The following is a 19308-nucleotide window of genomic DNA, read 5'->3' on the forward strand; positions in this document are numbered from 1 at the left end:
TGTACTTTCTCTGCCTCAGTCCTGGAGTCAGCATTTCTTTAAGGTGTTTTGGTCCATTCAAGTGAAAATGCTATTGGAAACCAGTAACTGGAGCTAGATGTGTTCATTGCTATTGGGGAGTCATTACTTCAAAGCTCTTTCAGTGGAAAGAGTTAAGGGATGTATGTACGTGTACACACCCACATTCACACCCTCATTTCCTTCTATATCTGTATGTACATATTGAAAACCATAGCTCACATTGATACCTCCAATTCCAACCCAATTCCCTGGGTATATTCCAGTTTTTGTTCTTTCCATATTTCTAACCCTCTTCTCTTTGAGTGAGACACCTGTTGTCCTTGATATATTCACTTATTTGATCAGTCACCTGTAGGGAACTGAGTTCCCATCTCTCCTGCCACAGCCCCCTTACGTGAATACCCTACTCACTGCATCCCCCACCCCAGACTCTGATGGGTCCTCAGTGTGGATACCCTCCTCATTCTGCTGGGGCTCCTACCCCACATGGATGTTCCTTCCATTTGCTCAGAGCCTGGACACCCAGCCCTGTCCCTGGGCAGCGTGGACTCCCTCTCCCCTCTGACACCCCAGCCTGGCTCACGCCCTGAAGGCATGGATGTCATTTTGCTTCGTCCCATTTAACAGCTTTAGGACTGAATTGTTCAGGAAGGGAAGACATTTAGCTCCCCTTTTATTTATCTCTTATTTGGAGATCTCTTATTTGGAGTCCATATTGTCTAGACTTCTATGCTTTCCAAAATTTACTTCTATTTCCTAAACTATATGTTTTCAAGGGCATTTTTCTCTGCAATTCAAATCCTATTTTCTCATTAAAAAATACTGCAGAATCTCGTTCATAGGTCTCTTTAAAGTACTTGTCTTTTATACTTATTAGTCCTTATATGGGAAGGAATTTATTTAGAGCTAATATTTGCCTACAGAAAGGCAGACATTCTTTCCCCCACACCAGTCCTGCTCCCCAATCTCCATGTCTACCTCCCTCTTTTTCTTTAGTTCTTGTCTCAGATATCGCCTCTCAACAGGTTTTCCACAATTATTCTACATGAAGCAGAGTTCCCCACCTTTCATTTGCTATCTTATTTGTTTCCTTCATAGCAACTTATTACAAATTGCAAAGATTTTATTTGTCTGCTTATTGGTTTGTTATCTCTGTCTCCTTGGAGGAAGAAAGCTCTATGGGGAGCAGGCATTTCACAGAGCAGGAAGCATGAATAGTCAATGAAGATATGAAAGGATGCTCACCTCATCATTAACATAAGAGTGAAATGCTATTTCATGAATCCACCAGATTGGCAAAAATTTTTAAATCTGATAAAACCCAGTGTTTGCAAGATGGAGCCAGGAATAAAGTCAAGCTTTCCTGATTTCCAGTTCAAATATATGTAATGCTCTGCAAACTGTAACATGGAGGATTATTCTATAGATGGACATAAGCCCACAGAGAACTTTCTATAAGTTTTTCTCTGCTATATCCACTATAACAAAAATGAGGAAGTATCCGGGTCCGCAACTTGGGGCTCTCAGAAGAAAACTGGCTGCCAATAAGGACAAACCTACCCTGAATTGTTCATGCTCCTCCTGCTTGAATTCTCCATGACTTCACTTGTGCACAGCACTTCCTGTGAGGTCAACAGAAGCCCTGGATTCCAGCGGAGTGGGACAGCCCTCTAGAGGGTGCCAAGGGAAAAGCTGGGGCACAAGTAAGTGGAAAACCCAGCCAGTGAGTGGATGTGAACCAGCTGGGTGAGAAGCCTCATCCTGCTGCCTCTAAGCTTGGATTTGGCACCAAGGGTCAGCATCATGTGCCTCTCTGCCCTAGAGTGTGTGTGAAGGAGGAAAACTTACAAGTATGGAGCCCTGTGCTGGGAGATTTCACATAGGTGAATACATGGAAGTCTTATAACTCCAAGGACACTGAGGCTGAGAAGCTATGTAACTCATTCAGAATCACACAATTGTGAATAGTGGAGCCAGGGGTCAAGTGCAGCCCTGATTCAAGAGCGTAGTGCCCCTCTTTCACACCAGGCTTCCATACTGACCAGAGAAGGCTATGGCGAAGATCCCACCCATAGCTGCATCACGGTGGAACTTGAGCAGGACCTGGTTGGATGAGCTGTGCACTGTTTTCTTGGCCAGGCTTCGGCTGAAGACTCCAAGTTGTGGAGCTGTCTGCTGAGGCCCATCCCTGCACATAGGAAAGAAGGTGCTGGCATGTCATGAGTTACCACGGCTGCCTGCTCCACCCGGTTCCATCAGTGGCCCTCAAAGAGACCTGGAGTGGGAGGCTGTGACTCTTCTTGTGCTTGACACTGTCTTTCTCCAATGTCCTGTAGACCTCCCTCTAATCTCTCCCAACTCAGTCTGCTGACAAAGCTGATAGAGCCAGCTAGGCTCACACTGACTCCTCATTCACCTGATTCTTCACCAGCCCAGCCTCCATAATGGGCTTGGGGGCAACAGTCTCACCCAAGAAGCCACTGGAGCCACTGGGCAGGGATGCAGGTCTTATCACAGATTCTCTGAGACTGAACAGCAGTAGGATGGGGCTGAGGAAGAGCTGCAGGAAGCTCATGTTACTATCCATGCCAGCCCCACTTCCTTGTCCCCAAGCAGAGATATCCCCAGTTGTCCTTCTAGGCAAAGGATTCCTTCCCTGGAAATGTATCTAGTCCCTCCTATCTGTTCTTAGCCATAGCCTGGAAAGGAAACTGGAAATTAATCCAGGGCAGTCTGATTATGGTTATCCAGCCCTGGGAATTTGGGCAAGAGAATCCCATGATCCCCTGCTGATTCCCAGAATGGCAGTAACTCCCAAACAAAAGAATTTTTAAATTATATATTTGTCCAAAGATCCGGTGGTTTGGAAAGGACTGTCTAGGAGACTACACTTATTGATTAATAATTCATTTTCCCATTTTAATATTCATTCAAGATATTCTAACTCTCACTCAGTGTGGAATCGTCAATTTGGTAACCAGTAAGCCACACGTGGCTGTTTATATTTAATTAAAATTAAATAAAGTTTAAAAGTCAGTTCCTCAGTCACTCTAGTCACATTCAAGTACTCAGTGGTCACCTGTAGCTGGTGGCTATGGTACTGGACAGCACAGATACAGAATGTTTCCATTACTGCTGAATGTTGTGTTGGACAATACTGGCTCAGCAGGAGATGATCAGTGGGACTTCACAGAATTCTACCCCCAAACTGTCGCTAGTCTGGGTAGCTTATGTTAGGTAAATGTAGGATTTTGGTTTGGACTCTGGAAAAACTGAGAAAAGTTTGTGTAGCTATGACCATTCCTATTCACACACCCACCCACTTGTCCTCTGACCCCGAGGTGGGACTCCAGGTTGGAAATCACTGCCCTGCCATTCCTCTCCCTTCCAGGAGTCACAAAAGGTAATTTGAAGCTGAGCCCTCATTAACTACGTTTATTTGAAAGCCAGGAGGTGGACGACCACTTAAAACCATGCAGCTCTTGGTTTTCTAAACAAAGAAATGAGTAACCCCAGTTTAGAGCCCAATTAAAACCCCTTTCTAATTGGCTGTCGACATGGCAGCTGGCCCTACCAGACAGTGATGAAGTCTCCAGAGGGTTCTGTCTGCAGCAGGCTGAGGTTGAGGCGGACGCCATGACCAATGGGCACGGTGATCAGCCAGACACAGTCCTGGGAGCTGGAGTATGGACTGGGGAAGCCCGGGGAGTACACAGTGCCATTGGAAGAGGTGATGTTCCCACCACAGGGGACTGCCAGGGAAGGGACACAAACACAGATGAGTGTGGGAGATCACCCCCCACCTGAAAATTCAGATGACTTCCTTACAAAGTGTAGGCACCCAGCACAAATTATCCTGCTCAGGGAGGTCAGGAGTCATGGGGAGAGGTGATGGGGCTGCAGATGACCATGTGTGGTTTTCCCTATTGGTCCTAGCACACCACTCCTCATCTGGCCCCTGACCTTCAGAGCACATGCCTCTGGGGGCCAGCCTCAGCCCCTGGCCTCTCTCTTCTTCTTGTGGATGAGACCAGCCCAGAAGGAAGGACCCGCTGGAGCTCTCCCCTCTCCCTTCCTAGGAATGGAGAGGAGGAAAGAATTCAGAGTCAGGGCTGTAGTTCTTTTGCTGGGATGAACTAGGAAATTATGGGAGTATTCCTCTCTCTCTCTTTATTTGCTTCAAGATTCTTAGAGTGGTACATTTGGTCTTGACCTAAGAGATGAGGATTCTTGTAGTGAAGACCAAAGTTGGGTTCAAATCATGGCTAAACCATTTATTGGCTGGATGGCCCTAGACATTAGTCTAGACTCTTTCGTCACCTGTGAAATGGGAATAAGGGTATCCCCATGTAGGACTGTGGTGGTGGTTCCATAAACTGAGGCAAGTAAAATATCCAGCTTGGTACTCAGATCACAGAGAAGGCATTTGCTGCATAGATATGATCTTCTACCCCTATTTTCCTATCCCTTGAAAGTAACACCCAATTTTAGGTTCACTCCGATGTAGGCTTTGGGTAAGGGGATGAAGAGGCCATGAAGTCTCCATAATGTTCTGATTCAGTCACCAGGGAGGAGAAAAAAAGGCAAAAAACGAAACATACATACAAACACCCCCTGGTCCAGACTAATGAGTACATGTGGCTGGCATGAGGCAACAAGCAGACATCTGGATGGGGGCAGACCAAAGCGAAGAGAAAGAATCCCAATGCCTCTAGGCAGAAGATACGGTTCCTGTGAATGCACATGCATCCTGAAAGGGGTATGCATGGACACATGCCCTTTCCTACACATACTGGACATCCACTCAGTGTCAGTGTCAGGCGCAGCCTGGGGAAATGAAGGGGAGCAAGGATACCATGGCACCTGGTTTTGCTCTGTAGCACTCACAGCCCACTGGGATACAGCTAAGTAGATTGGTGTTTACAGCATAGGGTGGAACACGCTGTCAACACGGAATGCCACGGGAACAACTGGAGGACCCCTCCTCTGGTCTTGTGAGGGTGGGCAAGGATTCTTGGTATTATTTCCATTTAGACTCAGACCTGAGGGATGACAAGGCTAAGTAGACAAGGCAAGAGAGGAGAGTGATGTTCTATGAGGGAGGGACAGCATGTACTAAGAACCAGAGGCAAGAGAACAGGGCACACTGGGATGACTGCAAGTATTTCAGCTTCAGACATAAAATCTGCGAGTGTGGAGAATCCTGGGGGGTATGCAGGGACCAGGCCCTGAGGGACATGGTGCGCTACCTAAAAGAGTTTGGAATTTACCCCAAGAGAGATGAGGATGCCTTGCTGGCTTCTGAGCAGGGGAGTGTCTGGAGTATGTTGATGGTTTTGAAAATGCACACTGGCTACACTCGGAAAAATGGATTGAGGAGGGCAAGACTGAAGGCTGGGAGACCAGTGAGGAGCCTCATCAAAGTGGTGGCCTGGATTAAGGCAGAGGCAGTAGATAGAGAGAAGTGGATGCATTTGAAAGGTAATCAGGATGTAGAATTATCAAGACTTGATGAATAAGTCAGATGGGGGAGAGGGAGGGGCCCAAATAAGGGCCAAGTAACCAGGTGACTAAAGGTGCCCTTCATTAGATGGATTTCCATTGAATGACAGAAAAACGATGCCTTTAATTTCTAATATATTAGGATTTAGGTGCCTCTGGATAAGTGAAGCTCTTTAAAAAGTTTTTGGATATACAAGTGTAGATCTCAGGAAAGAGATAAAGATTACAGAGTCTTCTCTTCTGATGGGTTGGGTTTCCCAAGGGTTGAGTAGGTATTCCCTTGGCTGTGGCCCACATTTCCTCCAGGTCCTCCCAAGGTTGGCCCAGAGGTCTGTGCCTAGGACTCTTTGCCCAGACAGGCTGGGTCCTTTCCATATGAAAACAGGATGGACAAATTTTTCCTGGACTCCCCAGCATGGGTGCTTCCATGGGGCATGGGAGTACTCTGATCAGTCTCCTTAGGAGGAGTCACTAGGGATGAGGAGGGACATACCTTCACACCTGGGTAGGGGGTGGTCCCAATTCCGGTTGGTGCCATGTTGACATGTGAGGACGGGGTGGCCCATCAGTTGATATCCTGGCAGGCACTCGAAGGTCACTGATTGTCCAACATTGTAGCCAGCTCCCCTCACAATGCCATTGGCAAAGGGCTCTGGGTCTGGGCACTCTTGAAGTTCATAGGCTGGAAAAGATCAGGAGAGAAGGTTACTTTATTCTCTTTGGACATTTTCCCCTCAACCAGAATATAGGAGCAGCAGAAAGTAAGCATAATGGTGAAGCACCAAGACTTGGACTCCGATGGACCTTTGTCATTTACTAGTTGTTGGCTTTGGGTAAGACGTTTAATTTTTCTCTGCCTCTGTTTTCCTATTTAGAAAATGGTTATTGTGAGGATTAAGTGGGATATTATATGCATAGCTCTGTGTACAGTATGGCACATAGTAAGAGCTAAATAAATGTTATCTGTTATTACTGTCTCCATGGGAGAAAAAGGTTTAGGGAAGACAATGCTAGGTTGAACCCTTATTCATTGAGTACCTGCTTGGGGCCAGGCATTGACCTTGGTTCTTTCATGTGGATCATCTCATTTAATCCTGACAACCATGTTCTAGATCACAAACAAAGGAAGCAGTCAGGGGAGGACTTGAGTGGGGTCTTTCTGACTCTGAGAGACTAGAACCTTTCAAGATGGAGGGAACTTGGCAGGAGTAAGTCAATCTTGTGACTAGAAGAAAAGCTTGTCAGAGGGAATTGTTAGATAAAAAGGAATATGTGTGACTGTAATACAAAAAAGTCCCTCCAAAGAGCAAGAAAGCGACTTCCTTGAGAATAGGTGAGTCCAACTCAAAAGGAGATACCTTGATGGAAGTACTGGAGGCCTGTCCCAACAGGGAGGGGTTGCAGAGGGGTTTACTGAGCATGTGCACAGAGCATAGACTCTGATTAATTGGATCCACAGGAAAAAGAACAGCTGTTGTGTCCGGAATCAGGCCCACCCTACACAGGAAACTGGCAGTGGGGTAGACAGAGCTTTCCACAGTGGAAATTCTCAGTGGGAGTTGAGATCAAATGAATGCTCCATGGAAGTGGATGAATTCATTACATGTAATAACAACATAAATAACAATGATCACGAAGCTGACATTTTCAGAGCCCTCCTTCTGGGATGGTGACTATGTTGTGTATTTCCAGTCAACATCTTCCTGAGGGAGGCCTCGGTGGGAGGAACCGGGCAGGTTTCACTGGGAAATCATTGAGGTAATTGCCTGTGTCAAAAAATGGAGCGGCTGTGGTGGGAGGGGGTGGCTGGTCAGCCAAAGAAGACACGTGGCCCTGGCAGTAGCAAGGGGTACTGGGCAATTTGGCAAATGAAGGTTAGTAGAAGCAGGGAGCCTGTTGCCCAGTGAGGTGACTGAATGAATGGACTGGGTCTCTATAGAAAAGCCTCAGCGGGAACTTGTGGACCCAGCAATGGTGAGGAGCCAGAAGAGAGTGGCTTCACATCAGAAGCTAGGAGCAGCCAGAGGGAGAGTCTCTTATAGGAACTTTCTCACGTGGAAGGAGCTGGGCTTTTCAGAAAGAGAGACACTTACATGAGAGTACTTGGACTGCTTTCAAAAATCTCAGAGGCTGTTCTAGCAGAAGAAGCTTCAAAGAGAGAGGTTGGGCCTATAGGCAGAAATGAACCCAAAGAGTGATTAGCTCTCCTAAAGAAGCACTCCTCAGGGAGAGCAGCTGGGTTTTCCCCACAGGGAGACACTATGGTGGGAACAGATACAGTTTTTAAAACAACTTTTTAAAGTTTATTTATTTTGAGAGACAGGGAGGGAGCGCACATGGGAGGGGCAGAGAAAGAGGGAGACACAGAATCCGAAGCAGGCTCCAGGCTCTGAGCTGTCGGCACAGAGCCCGACATGGGGTTGGGGGGGGGGGAGGGAGGGGCTTGAACTCCTGAGCCATGAGATCATGACCTGAGCTGAAGTCGGACACTTAGCTGACTGAGCCACCCAGGCGCCCCAAGAAGTTTTAATGAAATAAGCTTAGCTTGTCACACTGAGAGACCCAGTAAGAGTGGCTTATGCTGTTAGTAAAAATTTTATGGGAATATTACCTGAGAGGAGAAAGGAAAACTCTAGCCTAGGAAGTTCAGAGTATCTAACAGAAGGAATTTTGAGAAAGAGTAAGGAGTTGGATTTCTTCAAAGAAAGTCGTGGGACCACAAAGACCGGGGCCTGCTTGACAGAATGCCTCTCAGTGGGGACAGATGGCTCTTTTAGAAACAGGTCTTTTCATAAAGGAAAAACCTGGGGTAAGTGGTCAGAGACTGTGTACAAGGTACAGCTCCATGGGGCTAAGGAGGGCGTAGGTGGAGAATGTGGGCCCTATTTGGGCCTGTCATAAATTAGGAGGCCTTGGTGGGAGGACCTGGGTCTCTGGCACTAGAGACAACCCAGTCTGAGTGGTTGGGGCCATCACAAACGAGAAGCCTAAAGAAAGTCGAGGTCAAATCTGAAGGGAAGCAGCTGCTCTGACACTAACAGTGGGCCTTGTTAAGTCTAGTCATAAGAGGAGGCATCGTTAGGTCTGTGGGGCTTAGGCAGGCACTGAGGGAGTAGCTGGGCCTGTGACCTGAGGGAAGCCTCAAGAGGAACATCCACCAAGTCATGAAGGTAAAATGGGAGGAGGTAGGCCCACCATCTTTGGGCCTCTCACACGGTTGGAGCCACTCCTGGTGGAGGTGTTGGGCCTCTGAATGCATACTTAGAACCCCCCTGCCCTATGCCTTGCTTCCCCCCAACAAGGGGAAATCCTCAGTGGACTGGGCTTCTGAACACACAAAGCTCCAGTGTGAGTGATGCATACACCACAAGAGGGCTGCTGGCCACGTGTTGGCCTGTGTCTCAGAAGCTCAGGTGGGAGTGAGAGGGACTGAGCTTGAGACCAGGGCTCTGTGGAAGTAGTAGGTCTCTTCTACGGGGAGACATCAATGAAGTCGGAGGGACTCAGGGGCACAACTTTTATAGGGGCAAGTGGGCTTATCACATGGGGAACTCAGTGAGTGTCTGGTGCCATCATGTGGACCCAGTGGGCAGGGCTATGTCTGTCACAGGGGTGAAGGCACAACGTGTGTGGCAGGCCCCAGGGGAGCCGTCCCTGTCACAATGGTAGTGTCATCAATACTTGCATTTATCCAACAGGAGAAGCCTCAGGGAGAGCACTTGGGCCTGTCAGAGGTGTTATGGGTTGAATTGTGCCCCCTGCCCAAATTCCTATGTTGAAGTCCTAACCTCTAACACCTCAGAACGCGACCTTATTTGGAGAGAGGGTCTTTGCCTATCTTTACCCAAATTAAAATGAGGTCATTAGGGTGGGCTCTAGTCCAATATAACTGATGTCCTTATACAACAGGGAAATTTGGAGACATATAGGGATGTGAAGCCAGAGATGGGGGTGATATTTTTACAAGCCAAGGAATTCCAGATTGCCAGCAAACCACCAGAGGCGAGGACAGAGGCCTGGAACAGATTCGCCCTCACAGCCCTCAGAAGGAATCAATCCTGCAGACACCTTGATCTCGGGACTTGTCAGTCTCCAGAGCTGTGAGGGAATAAGTGTCTGTTGTTGAAGTCCCCCACTCCTACCTCCCAGTCTGTGGTACTTTGTTACAGCAGCCCTGGCAAACGAAGACACAGGGGAAACCTGAGAGAGGCACGCGTGTGTCCCAGAGGGTAGCGCTGATCATGTGACAGAATGTGGCCGTCTGATGTGTCATGACCCATTTGACAGCTCACGCCCCCACTGAAGCCGTGTGCCCTTGACAGGTACATGTGCTCTTGGTTAGGGCCAGCCTCTGTGATGAGCTCACACACGGCTTCCTGGGGTGGGGCAGCTTTCCTCCTACCAAGGAGGCCAGCACTCTCTGGGTGAGAAACACAGCATCTCCCTGCCACTTCATGGGTGTGAGAAGCCCAGCTCCTCCTCCCGAGGTGTCCCAGGTGGTGGCAAGCCCAGCCACACTCCCTGGCGTTCCTTCTAAGGAGGCAGTGCCTGTGTAACCGGCCCAACTGTGCCCACCTTGTAGAATACCCCTTTCCCTAAATGACAAGCCTGAATCCATGGTCAGTATTCATCTCTGACAAGGGATGAAAAAGTCTAATATCAGAGTGTTATGTATATAGACCATTCTATATATTTATATAGGAAACACAACCAAAGAACTCACGAAACATTACATATTTTCACAGGTACATATAACATATGTTATACGTTTCCATGTCAACACATGGAAAAAGATCCAGAAAGATCATATTAAAACAACAGTGATTACTTCTGGGGAATGGGCCTGGAGTTGGAGGCTGTAGACAAGGAAGGCCTGGCCTTACCCATAAGGCTTTAATTTCCTCCTTCCTTCCTTTCATCCTTCCTCCCTCCCTCTCTTTCTTTTTAACAAGGTGAGTGTGTTTGTGAACTGCTTATATAATTAAAAAATCAACTTTAAAAAAGAAAACTGCAAAACAGCACTTATAGTATGATACAATTTTGGATATAATATAATGATATAGTTACATCAATATATGTACAGAAAAAAATGGGGCTTTCGTTGGTATCTCTGCATGGTGGGGTTGGAGATGCGATTATGGGAGAATTTTGTCCTTCAGTGATGTACTCACAAAAACATCTGTAATGTTTTAATTTTTTTATAAGCATGTATAAGATTGGAACAAAGTCCAAAATTATGAAAAAAAAGTCAAAAGAATCTGGAAAAAGAGGTTAGAACAAATCGTTCATCCAGTCGCACTAGGGCAGCATCTGAGGGACAAGTTGGGCCCATCTAGGGCTGCTGTGTATAGCTACACAGATTGAGCGCAGTCCGCACAGCCACAGGTAAGGGCCCCTCACTCAGGAAAGCCTGGGTTGGAGAGGAGGGGGCTTGTTCCAGGAAAAGCATACCAAGGAGGGGTGGGGCCTATAACAGGATTTCACCTCGGCAAGGTAGAGCCCCAGTGAGCATGGTCAGGAAACCCTCAGTGGGAGTCAACGGGCTTGTCTCATTGTGAAGGCTCGGTGGGCGCTCCAGGGTTGTTACCAGAATCCTCTGTCATGTGATAGGAGCTTTGCTGAGGCAATTGGGCTTGACACACAGGAGAGGACCCAGAGGGACTAAGTAAGCCTACCAAGGCTGAGGGGAAGTGGCTGGCTGGACGTTCAGGGATGCCCGATGGGAAAGCTCAGGGAAAACTGTCGGCCATTGGGCCTGTAGCCCTGGAAGAGGCTTGCCAAAGGAGATTAGATATCTTCATGGGGCCACAGAGACATGCCACCAAAAGGAAGCCTTCATAGATAGGCCTGCCCCCCCCCCCCCACCCCTTAGCCCTTCTTGTGTTCTTTTTTTCCCCTACGTGGAAGGCTGGGAAGATGGTGGCTATGGGTAAGAGAAGGGGTTGGACAGGAGCAAACGGGCACTCCCTGTCTTTACCTTGATACTCCAGCTTGAATCCTGGCCGGTTCTGGGAGTGGTCGCTGTGGAAATACACAGTGGTCTCGTGGGACGTGGAGAGCAGGGAGCCTGGAAGCTCGCTTCCACTGAATCTGCCCATCATGCGGCTGGTCTCGTAGGGGCCATTCCGGATTTCTATGAAGTCGTGGTTGGGCTCAGTGGAGAAGTTCAGGAACTGGATGTGAGCTCCTGGGAGCAAGACAGAGGCAGACAGTGTCCAAAGCAATAGAGTCCTGCTTCAAACATTCGGCCTCATGGAAGCTTGTCCTGCCAGACCTCATGCATCTCTACTACCGGCTTCCCACCCAACCAAGATTCCCAGAACACAACTCTGGGAGTTATTGTCCATTCCAGTCTTTTGTCTTGAGGCAGGATTCAACTTAAAAATATATTATTCACTCAGAATAAAGGGCACTGGTCATTCCAGAGCTCTATCCCTAGTCCATTTTATTGAAAACAAAGCTCAGGGCTAATATTGGACTTGTGGTTCATAAGCCTACTATTAGTATAAAGATAGCTTTGCTAAAATAAACTTTTTACTTAAAAATGCCACCACTTAAAAATAACTATATCCAATCAAAAGACATGAACTCCATCATACTGATATCTTCTCGAACACTTAGGATAATTCAGAAATTAGAAGAATACATTATCAGTGAAGTTTATACCCAGGGATCTTACTGGATTAATCAAGATCTCCTAACCACTTGACAGGTTGAATGGATCTAATTAAGCGCTTGACTTACATATTAATATACTCTGCAGAATGGAGGTGGGAAGATTGACATTTGTTTACTGGTGAGATTTCTCAAAATTAGATTACCATTAAAAATGATATTGAAGACATATATTTAGTAAGCAAATAGGAAAATGTCCACTATGTTAATTGTGAAAATCGGACTGCAAAGTAGCACGCATTATGTAATTCTAATTTTGGTATTAAAAAACTGGAAGAATGTTCACTGATTCACTAATAATATTTACTGAGCATCTGCCATACATCAGGGCTGCACTAGGCACTGCACAGGGATAAACAAGAACTACCAGGTCCTTGTCTTCACAGCGGTTACATTCTAATGGCGAGGAATAAGTTGTCAGCGATTATCTCTGCATGGTGGGGTTACAGATGGATTCTAATCCTTAAAATGTTCTTTTCTGTACTTTCTAAGTTTTGTAGAATGGACACACATACGTGATTTTTTTTTTTTGCGTCCAATTATTTAAATAGAATAAAGACTTGACTTATAACATTGAGGACCCTTCATGTCTCCTGCTCTCTCCCATTCTCTTTCTTCCCTTAATAGAAGGCCACTCTCATGAATTGGAAAGATATCTTTCAGTTCATGTTTTTAGATTCTTAAATATATGTCTGATTTATTTGTCTTGAACATTTACATAAGTGTTGTTATACTGTACATATAGTTTTGTAAACTTTTTTTGCTCAATATTGTGTTTTTCAAGGTCTATCCTTGTTGATATATAAAGTTCATTGGTTTTAACTACATATTAATTAATTCCACTTTATGAATTATCCAACTACATTATTCACTGCTCTAATAATGCACATGCAGATTGTTTTCAAAATATGGAGTTTGACAATGATCACTTTTGGACATGTCGTCTGCAGCCCATCCATCATCCCAACATTGTGGGCAGCATGTCCATTGAAGGGGCTCTTTAAGGATTCCAGGATTTCTGAATTGAATGGGCTTGGAAAGAACTGGGCATGACCACTGCCATCTAGTGGTAGAAGCTTGTAAATTCAGAGGCTCTTTACACAATGAAACCAGGTGCCATATTAGGGTGGGCGCTGGAGTCCAACTTTCACTTGAAAGCAAGGTCTTCTGTGATTGGACCCTGCAGGGGGCTTATAAGCAGAGGCCGAATAAGCACCCAGGCCTTTGAGATAGAGAGCTCTGGTGGCTGAACATCAGGACTTACAGAGAACAATGACGTACCTCTCATTTAAACTTCCATTTTCCTTTGGATGCTGCACTCCCTCCATCCTTCTATCATCTGAGATTCTCGTGGCCCATGTCTGGATGCAGAGCTATAAGGTCTCCTAGCTCCTCTTCCCCCATTGTCTAAAATCTGGAGTTTCCCAAGGCTGCTTAAGTCCTCACCGTTTTGTACCCTGATCACCCGTCCCCAGGTTCCTCCAGAAGATGGTTCTAAATACAAGACTCCATCCTCTGAAGGTTCACCAACCTCTTTCCTCCTCTGAGAACAGATTTGAAGTAGGTCAACTGGATCCCTTTCTCCTGAAAGCCCCTTCTCCATCATAAGACCTACTCTAGGCTGAATAGTAAAGGACGCAAAGAGGTGGCCTTGATTCCTGAGGTCACAGAGTGGGAGAGCGCAGGCCGATGCAGGAGCAATCCCCTCAGGACATTTTGTCCCCTAGGAGTAGGGCAGTGACTCAGGCAAGATGATCCATTAGTTCCACGTCAACACAAATCATTTACCTCTCCAACAGAGATGTTGGGGTTAAATTATATTCCCAGTCAGGAATGAATCATCAGCAATTAAATTTTGTACCCAGGACCGATGTCCTCCACACCCCGTCAACCCCCGTGCCTGGCATACTCCATCTCCACACACACACAAAATCTCCCAATCTTTAAGACCAGCCAGAATGTGCGTATAAAGAATGCAAACTCTATATCATATTGACCTTGGCTGTATAATTTAATTAGGATGAGAAATGGGATATTGAAGTTAAAAGCACAACTTGAGGTCCAGTCTCTGTAAAAGATTTTTTTCTTTGTCAACCATCCCTGAGTAATTTCTCATTCCACAGTCCTGAATTTCAGCTTACTACTCAAATAATAATGATAATGGCCATCCCTAAGATTATTTTCTCTATGTTTTATGTGCCCAAAGTGTTCATTTCTACCATTCTTAACTGATGTTCACAATCGTATGAGAGGTCAAACAGATGAGGAAATAGAGAGGCAGAGTGCTATACTGTCTTGGCCAAGGTTATGCTGAACGGTTGCAGGGAATGGTTACTTTACGCACTGGGGCCTGGGCATGGAGACTTACCAAAGCCCACAGGCAGCGCTATTTTCCAAGAGCAGTCCATGTTGCTGGGGTAGTTGCCTGGGAAGCCAGGGCTCAGGATCACCCCTTCCATCTCTTCCACTGCCCCCCCACACTGTGCTGTGACAATGAGACCAGATAGAAGGTTAGGACAGCATGGAGGAGAATATGGGGCCATGTCAGTGTTTGGATGTTCCCTTAGAGCAGCAGCTTTTTTAACCATTCCCAAGTCATAAATGCCTTTGAGAATCCAAAGGAATCTACGGGTTATCTCTTTACACAGTGCAGACTTGGGCAAAACTGAGAACATGTGTAAGTGCAGAAAGGGTGGCTCAGCATCCCGGCACCGCCCAATGGTCCACAAACCCAAATTATGACTTTTGACCTTGAGCATGCCCTTCGCAGGTCAGTTCCCTTAGTAAGGTCATGCAGCAAAAGCGGTCTGCTCCAAGAGCAGTGTGACCATTTCTTACACTATGCCTCAAATCTCCCTCTATCATTGTCCAATCAACTCTCCCAAGACTGAAGAGGAAGGAGGAAGGAAGGGGACTAGCATGCACTGAGTCCCCACTCTGTGCCAGGCACCATGCCAAACTCTTTACAAATATACATTCCATGGGGTTGGGTGGCCCTACTAGGTGCCCACCCTCAGACTCTGCCCTCTGCCCTCAACCAAAGTGATTGTGATTAGCATTCCATGGGGAACCAATCGTGAGGGGCTGGGGCACCTGACACTCTAAACAAGGCGACTTCACCTGCAGATGCAGGGCTGGAGCATAAATACAGCCTGGTCAGTTGACAACCATTCTCTTCTTTCACATCTTTCAGGAAACAGTCATGCAGCTTCAAGCGACTAGCTTGTTATGGGAGCCAGAGAAAGAGGTGGAGGGGAGGGATCTGCAGTGTCTAAGCAAAGGCATTTTGGGGAGAGGGTGACAAACAGGCCTGAATGCAACAGTGTCCGGGTTCAGAGTTGGGGGGCTCTGGCGCTGACTGCCTGGCTCACAATCCCAATGCTTTCCCTTCCTGTGTGACTCTGGGCACGTTCTAAACCCTTTCAAACCCCAGTTTCCCTCATCTGTAAAATGGAGCCAATTACAGCACTTATGTCACAGGATTGTCATTAAGTTACAACAGAAAGGACTTTGTGTCACTTGGAACAGTGGCTGGTGCACACAGTAAACTGGCGACAGCTACTCTATGGCCTGTAGCTGCTGTTACCATGAGTGGTTTCCTTGGCGAGAACTTTGTAATACGTAATGGGGAGAAGTACCTCTCCTGGGCCAGTCACATTTCTGACTGCTGAGCAGGTGACCAAACCCTGCACCCTGGTGATATCACAGAGGGGAAATGCCATCATGCCCAAATGATGCTCTCCCCACTCACTTTGCTTCTTATCCCAAGGTCAGCCTTGATTTGCACTTTACATTGGCTGGGCATCAGAGAAACGTAGGTTTCCATTCCTAATGGTGCCAGTCACTTTCTAATCCTAAAAGCCTTAGTTTTCTTTCTTTTTTTTCCTTAGTTTTCTTATTTGCAAAATGAGGGCAATGATACCTCCTCTGAAGAGCCGCTGTGAGGAAACTCGTAGCACAGTGACGTGCATGTAATAGATGCTCAATAAATGTCACGTTCCCTCTCCCTCACCCTGACTAGAAGCTTCAGAGACCTTGTCTTTTCTTGTATCCATGGATCTCTTCATCATTGCTTAGCACAGGGTAAGAAACCCAACCAAGCTAAGTTCTTGTTTCACATGTAACCCTCCACATTTTTTATTAGTGGATTTTATCTGTCTGTCCCATGAAAAGTCATAGGGGAAGGGCTCAATTGCCCAGGGGTTCCATTCAAGGCTTTGGTCAATTATCTGGAATCCGAATGGTCATCATCGTGTTTTCAAATGGGCAAGTCTCCTGTGATTTTTCCATTGGGTGGGTGAAGGTTTGCAGAAGTCATGACCCCCTTGAAGAGCTGCCCATCAGCCGAAAACTACTGTCTTTGCACAGACTCAGAATACCAAGCTGTCTTTTGATTTGAACTTGATCCCAACGATATGTCACTGAGCTCAAATCCCTGGTAGAAAATGGGTATGAATGAACGGAAAAGGTCAGGGCTCTCTTACCAATACAGAGTGGCGGAGGGTAGTTCCAGCGGCGCACGGTTCCAGGCATGCAGGAGATGTGGGCGTGGCCCTGGAGGAATCAGGAACAGGGATGGGCTGATTGCCCCCGTGGGCACAATTGTATGTACAACCCAGAAGAGGGGGTTTGTTCAGGGGCCTTGTGTTGAGGAACAAGATACACAAAGATACACAAACCATCTGTGGGGTGGGATGAGGCAGAGGGTGAGAGACTTTGGGGAAGGATGCTTATTAACAGCCATTACTAAAGAATTCTCATTACTAAAGGTTCCTTGTGAGACTCCTTTAATTACTAGATTCCCTCATGGCCTTCAAAGGAAGATTAAATTTTCCTGAAGTCTAATCAAACCAAAACTTTGCAGGAACACATTCTGAGGCTGGCTTGTGCTAAATCGCCAAAGTCAGCAAAGCTCATCTTTTGCATGAACAGCTCCGGGAAAGGACAATGGTCCCTGGGGACCTCAGGGTCTTTCCCCTGTTCTTTGGTGACTGCAGCTAGGCTGGCATGAAGCTGGTCCAACACATCTCAGGGGATACCTGTTTCCTGACCTGGGTGTTGAGGGGAGGTACCTGGAGGGCATATCCCGGCTCACACTGGAAAGAGACCACATCGTTCACCAAGTAGCGCTCGCCGGTCTTCACCCCATTACTGGGCACAGTGGGTTCTGGACAGCTGCTCAGGCCCACAGCTAGATGAGACAGAGGCAAACAGAAAGGAGAATGGACAAGCCTGGCAGGTCAGTGCACAGGTAGGCAGAGGGTGATGCTGGCAGCAGGGAGGAGAAAGGGCTCTAATCTGTGCTTTCTCTGCTCTTAGCCTCTAGGCCAGTGCTAACCCTCAGAGAGCACAGAGAAAGTCAGAATATTTATATGGCTCAGAGGCTGGACAGAGGCTCCTTGGGGCAGGCAGGCGTCCCGTGGGCCATGTGGCTGCCCCCTGGGATCAGCAGAAGTACTTTGGAGCAGGAGAGCTCGGGAGATGCCCACCTGGCTCCAAGCCCCCAGACCTCTTCACCAGGCTCCTCCCTCACTTCTCTCAGACCCCCAACTTCCCTCCATTTTCCTTGCTCTATGAAGACAATTCCTGTGGGCTATGAAACTGGGAGAGGGGAAAGAAAGGCAAGGAGGGAGGAGAGCAGTTATGAGAGAGAGAGATCCGTCAGTGTCGCTCCGGGGGCTCAGACAGTCCTGCTCTCTAGGACAGACTTCCTGGAAAAAAGTTTGCCAGCAGATGAGACCCTCGGCTGCCTTGTTTCTGCTGTTGTATTTTTAAGATGAGGCCAGCTCCTTTCTGGGAGGAGTACTGGGGTCTCCTCCTGCTTGGCCCTCACAGTCAGCTCCAGCCCTGTCTCACTGCCAGATCCCTCACAACCTCACTCTCCTTCCGTGCCCTAGGCCATCCTGCACTCACAGGCAACTGGCGTTTCTTAGGCTCTCTCCTTGAATCATGGACTTCCTTATTCAGCAATTCAAAATGGGTCCCCATTGAGTGTTATATGAAATCTCACCCTCTCATGGGACATTCTAGGACTGTCACGATTTTGGCTCCATCCCTTTCCAAGATCACCTCTAAGGGCTCTCAAACTCTCCTTCACTCTCCTTTCTCGAGTTTTCAACTTCATCTGCACTCATTCGGTCCTGATAATATACCCAGCACTGTACACAGCGCTTTGCTAGGACACCCATCCTAATCTTCCTCGTTGTGGTCCTCCTCCCCGCTGCCCACCCACCACCATCACTGGGGCAGCACTTGCTGAGACTTCCCACAAGCAGAACTGGGGCCAGTGTGTCACACACATCATCTCATCCCTTGAAGGAGTCTTTACATCCCTTTTCACGGGTGAGGATACAGGCCAAGAGGCCCAGAGATGTGCCTTTAGCAAGCCATAGAGCTGGGATTCAAACCAAGACCAGTGTGACTCCAGGTCTGTGCAAGCGGAGGCCAAACTCACAGGTGACATGAGCTCATGTGAGACCCAACCCTGCTCCCCTCCCGTCCCCTCCTGAAATCATCCTCGTCCTGCTTTGAATTCTCTCTCGGTGGAAACCCACAGCAAATGGGAGTAGAGCATCTCCTGACTGGTGGGCTTCATGCCTCTCCTGTGCCCTGCAGGGGCCCCCCTGCGGGTGCGGGCACTTAAGATGCAATAAATAAATACACAAATAAATAAGAGGTACTACGTAAATCCCCATGCATTGCTGCATGAGACTTGCAGTGTGGTTTTCCAGGGATGAGGGCTAACAGACTTCACGGTTGGGTCTGATTCCAGGCACTTGCATGGCCCAGAGAGTTTGGGAGGGGGCAGCCTCAGCCCTCCTGTTAGATTCCTGGTTAGATACCTTCTGATAGATAGCCCTCCTAGTAGATCCCAGATCCCTTGGAAGATACAAGCTCCATGGGGAAGCCATGTGTATGCAGAGCCTGCATGGAGCCATGCACTTGTGGAAAAGGAATGGGAAGGACTGGCCACCCTAGACCACCAAGCACTAGACTCATCTTCTTGGGTGGCAGCTGATGAATCCTCATCCTCTTTCCACTTTGAGAGCTGAGAGTCGATGTGTGCACGAGATAACTACACATGCTTTTTTCCCTCTGAGGAAAATTTAC

The 19308-nt window shown here is 47.4% G+C and overlaps 1 protein-coding gene across 5 annotated transcripts in view; it reads right to left on the bottom strand.

Annotated features, from left to right (window-relative positions):
* CSMD2 (CUB and Sushi multiple domains 2) overlaps positions 1–19308 on the bottom strand; it is a 595308-nt gene that overhangs the window by 90546 nt on the left and 485454 nt on the right. For all 5 annotated transcript variants that reach the window (XR_008293800.1, XR_008293801.1, XR_008293802.1 and 2 more), the window contains exons 38-44: positions 17271–17389; positions 16683–16752; positions 14567–14683; positions 11501–11710; positions 6017–6205; positions 3596–3773; positions 2064–2209 (exon numbers count right to left, since the gene is read on the bottom strand). Coding sequence is in view for 2 of the 5 variants with exons in the window: in XM_027059738.2 (XP_026915539.2) it covers positions 2064–2209; positions 3596–3773; positions 6017–6205; positions 11501–11710; positions 14567–14683; positions 16683–16752; positions 17271–17389 (1029 nt within the window). In the remaining 3 variants the exon portion in view is untranslated. The remainder of the gene's footprint in view (positions 1–2063; positions 2210–3595; positions 3774–6016; positions 6206–11500; positions 11711–14566; positions 14684–16682; positions 16753–17270; positions 17390–19308) is intronic.

This window comes from Acinonyx jubatus, chromosome C1 (genome assembly GCF_027475565.1).
Source record: "Acinonyx jubatus isolate Ajub_Pintada_27869175 chromosome C1, VMU_Ajub_asm_v1.0, whole genome shotgun sequence".
In the NCBI taxonomy this organism is placed as follows: domain Eukaryota; kingdom Metazoa; phylum Chordata; class Mammalia; order Carnivora; family Felidae; genus Acinonyx; species Acinonyx jubatus.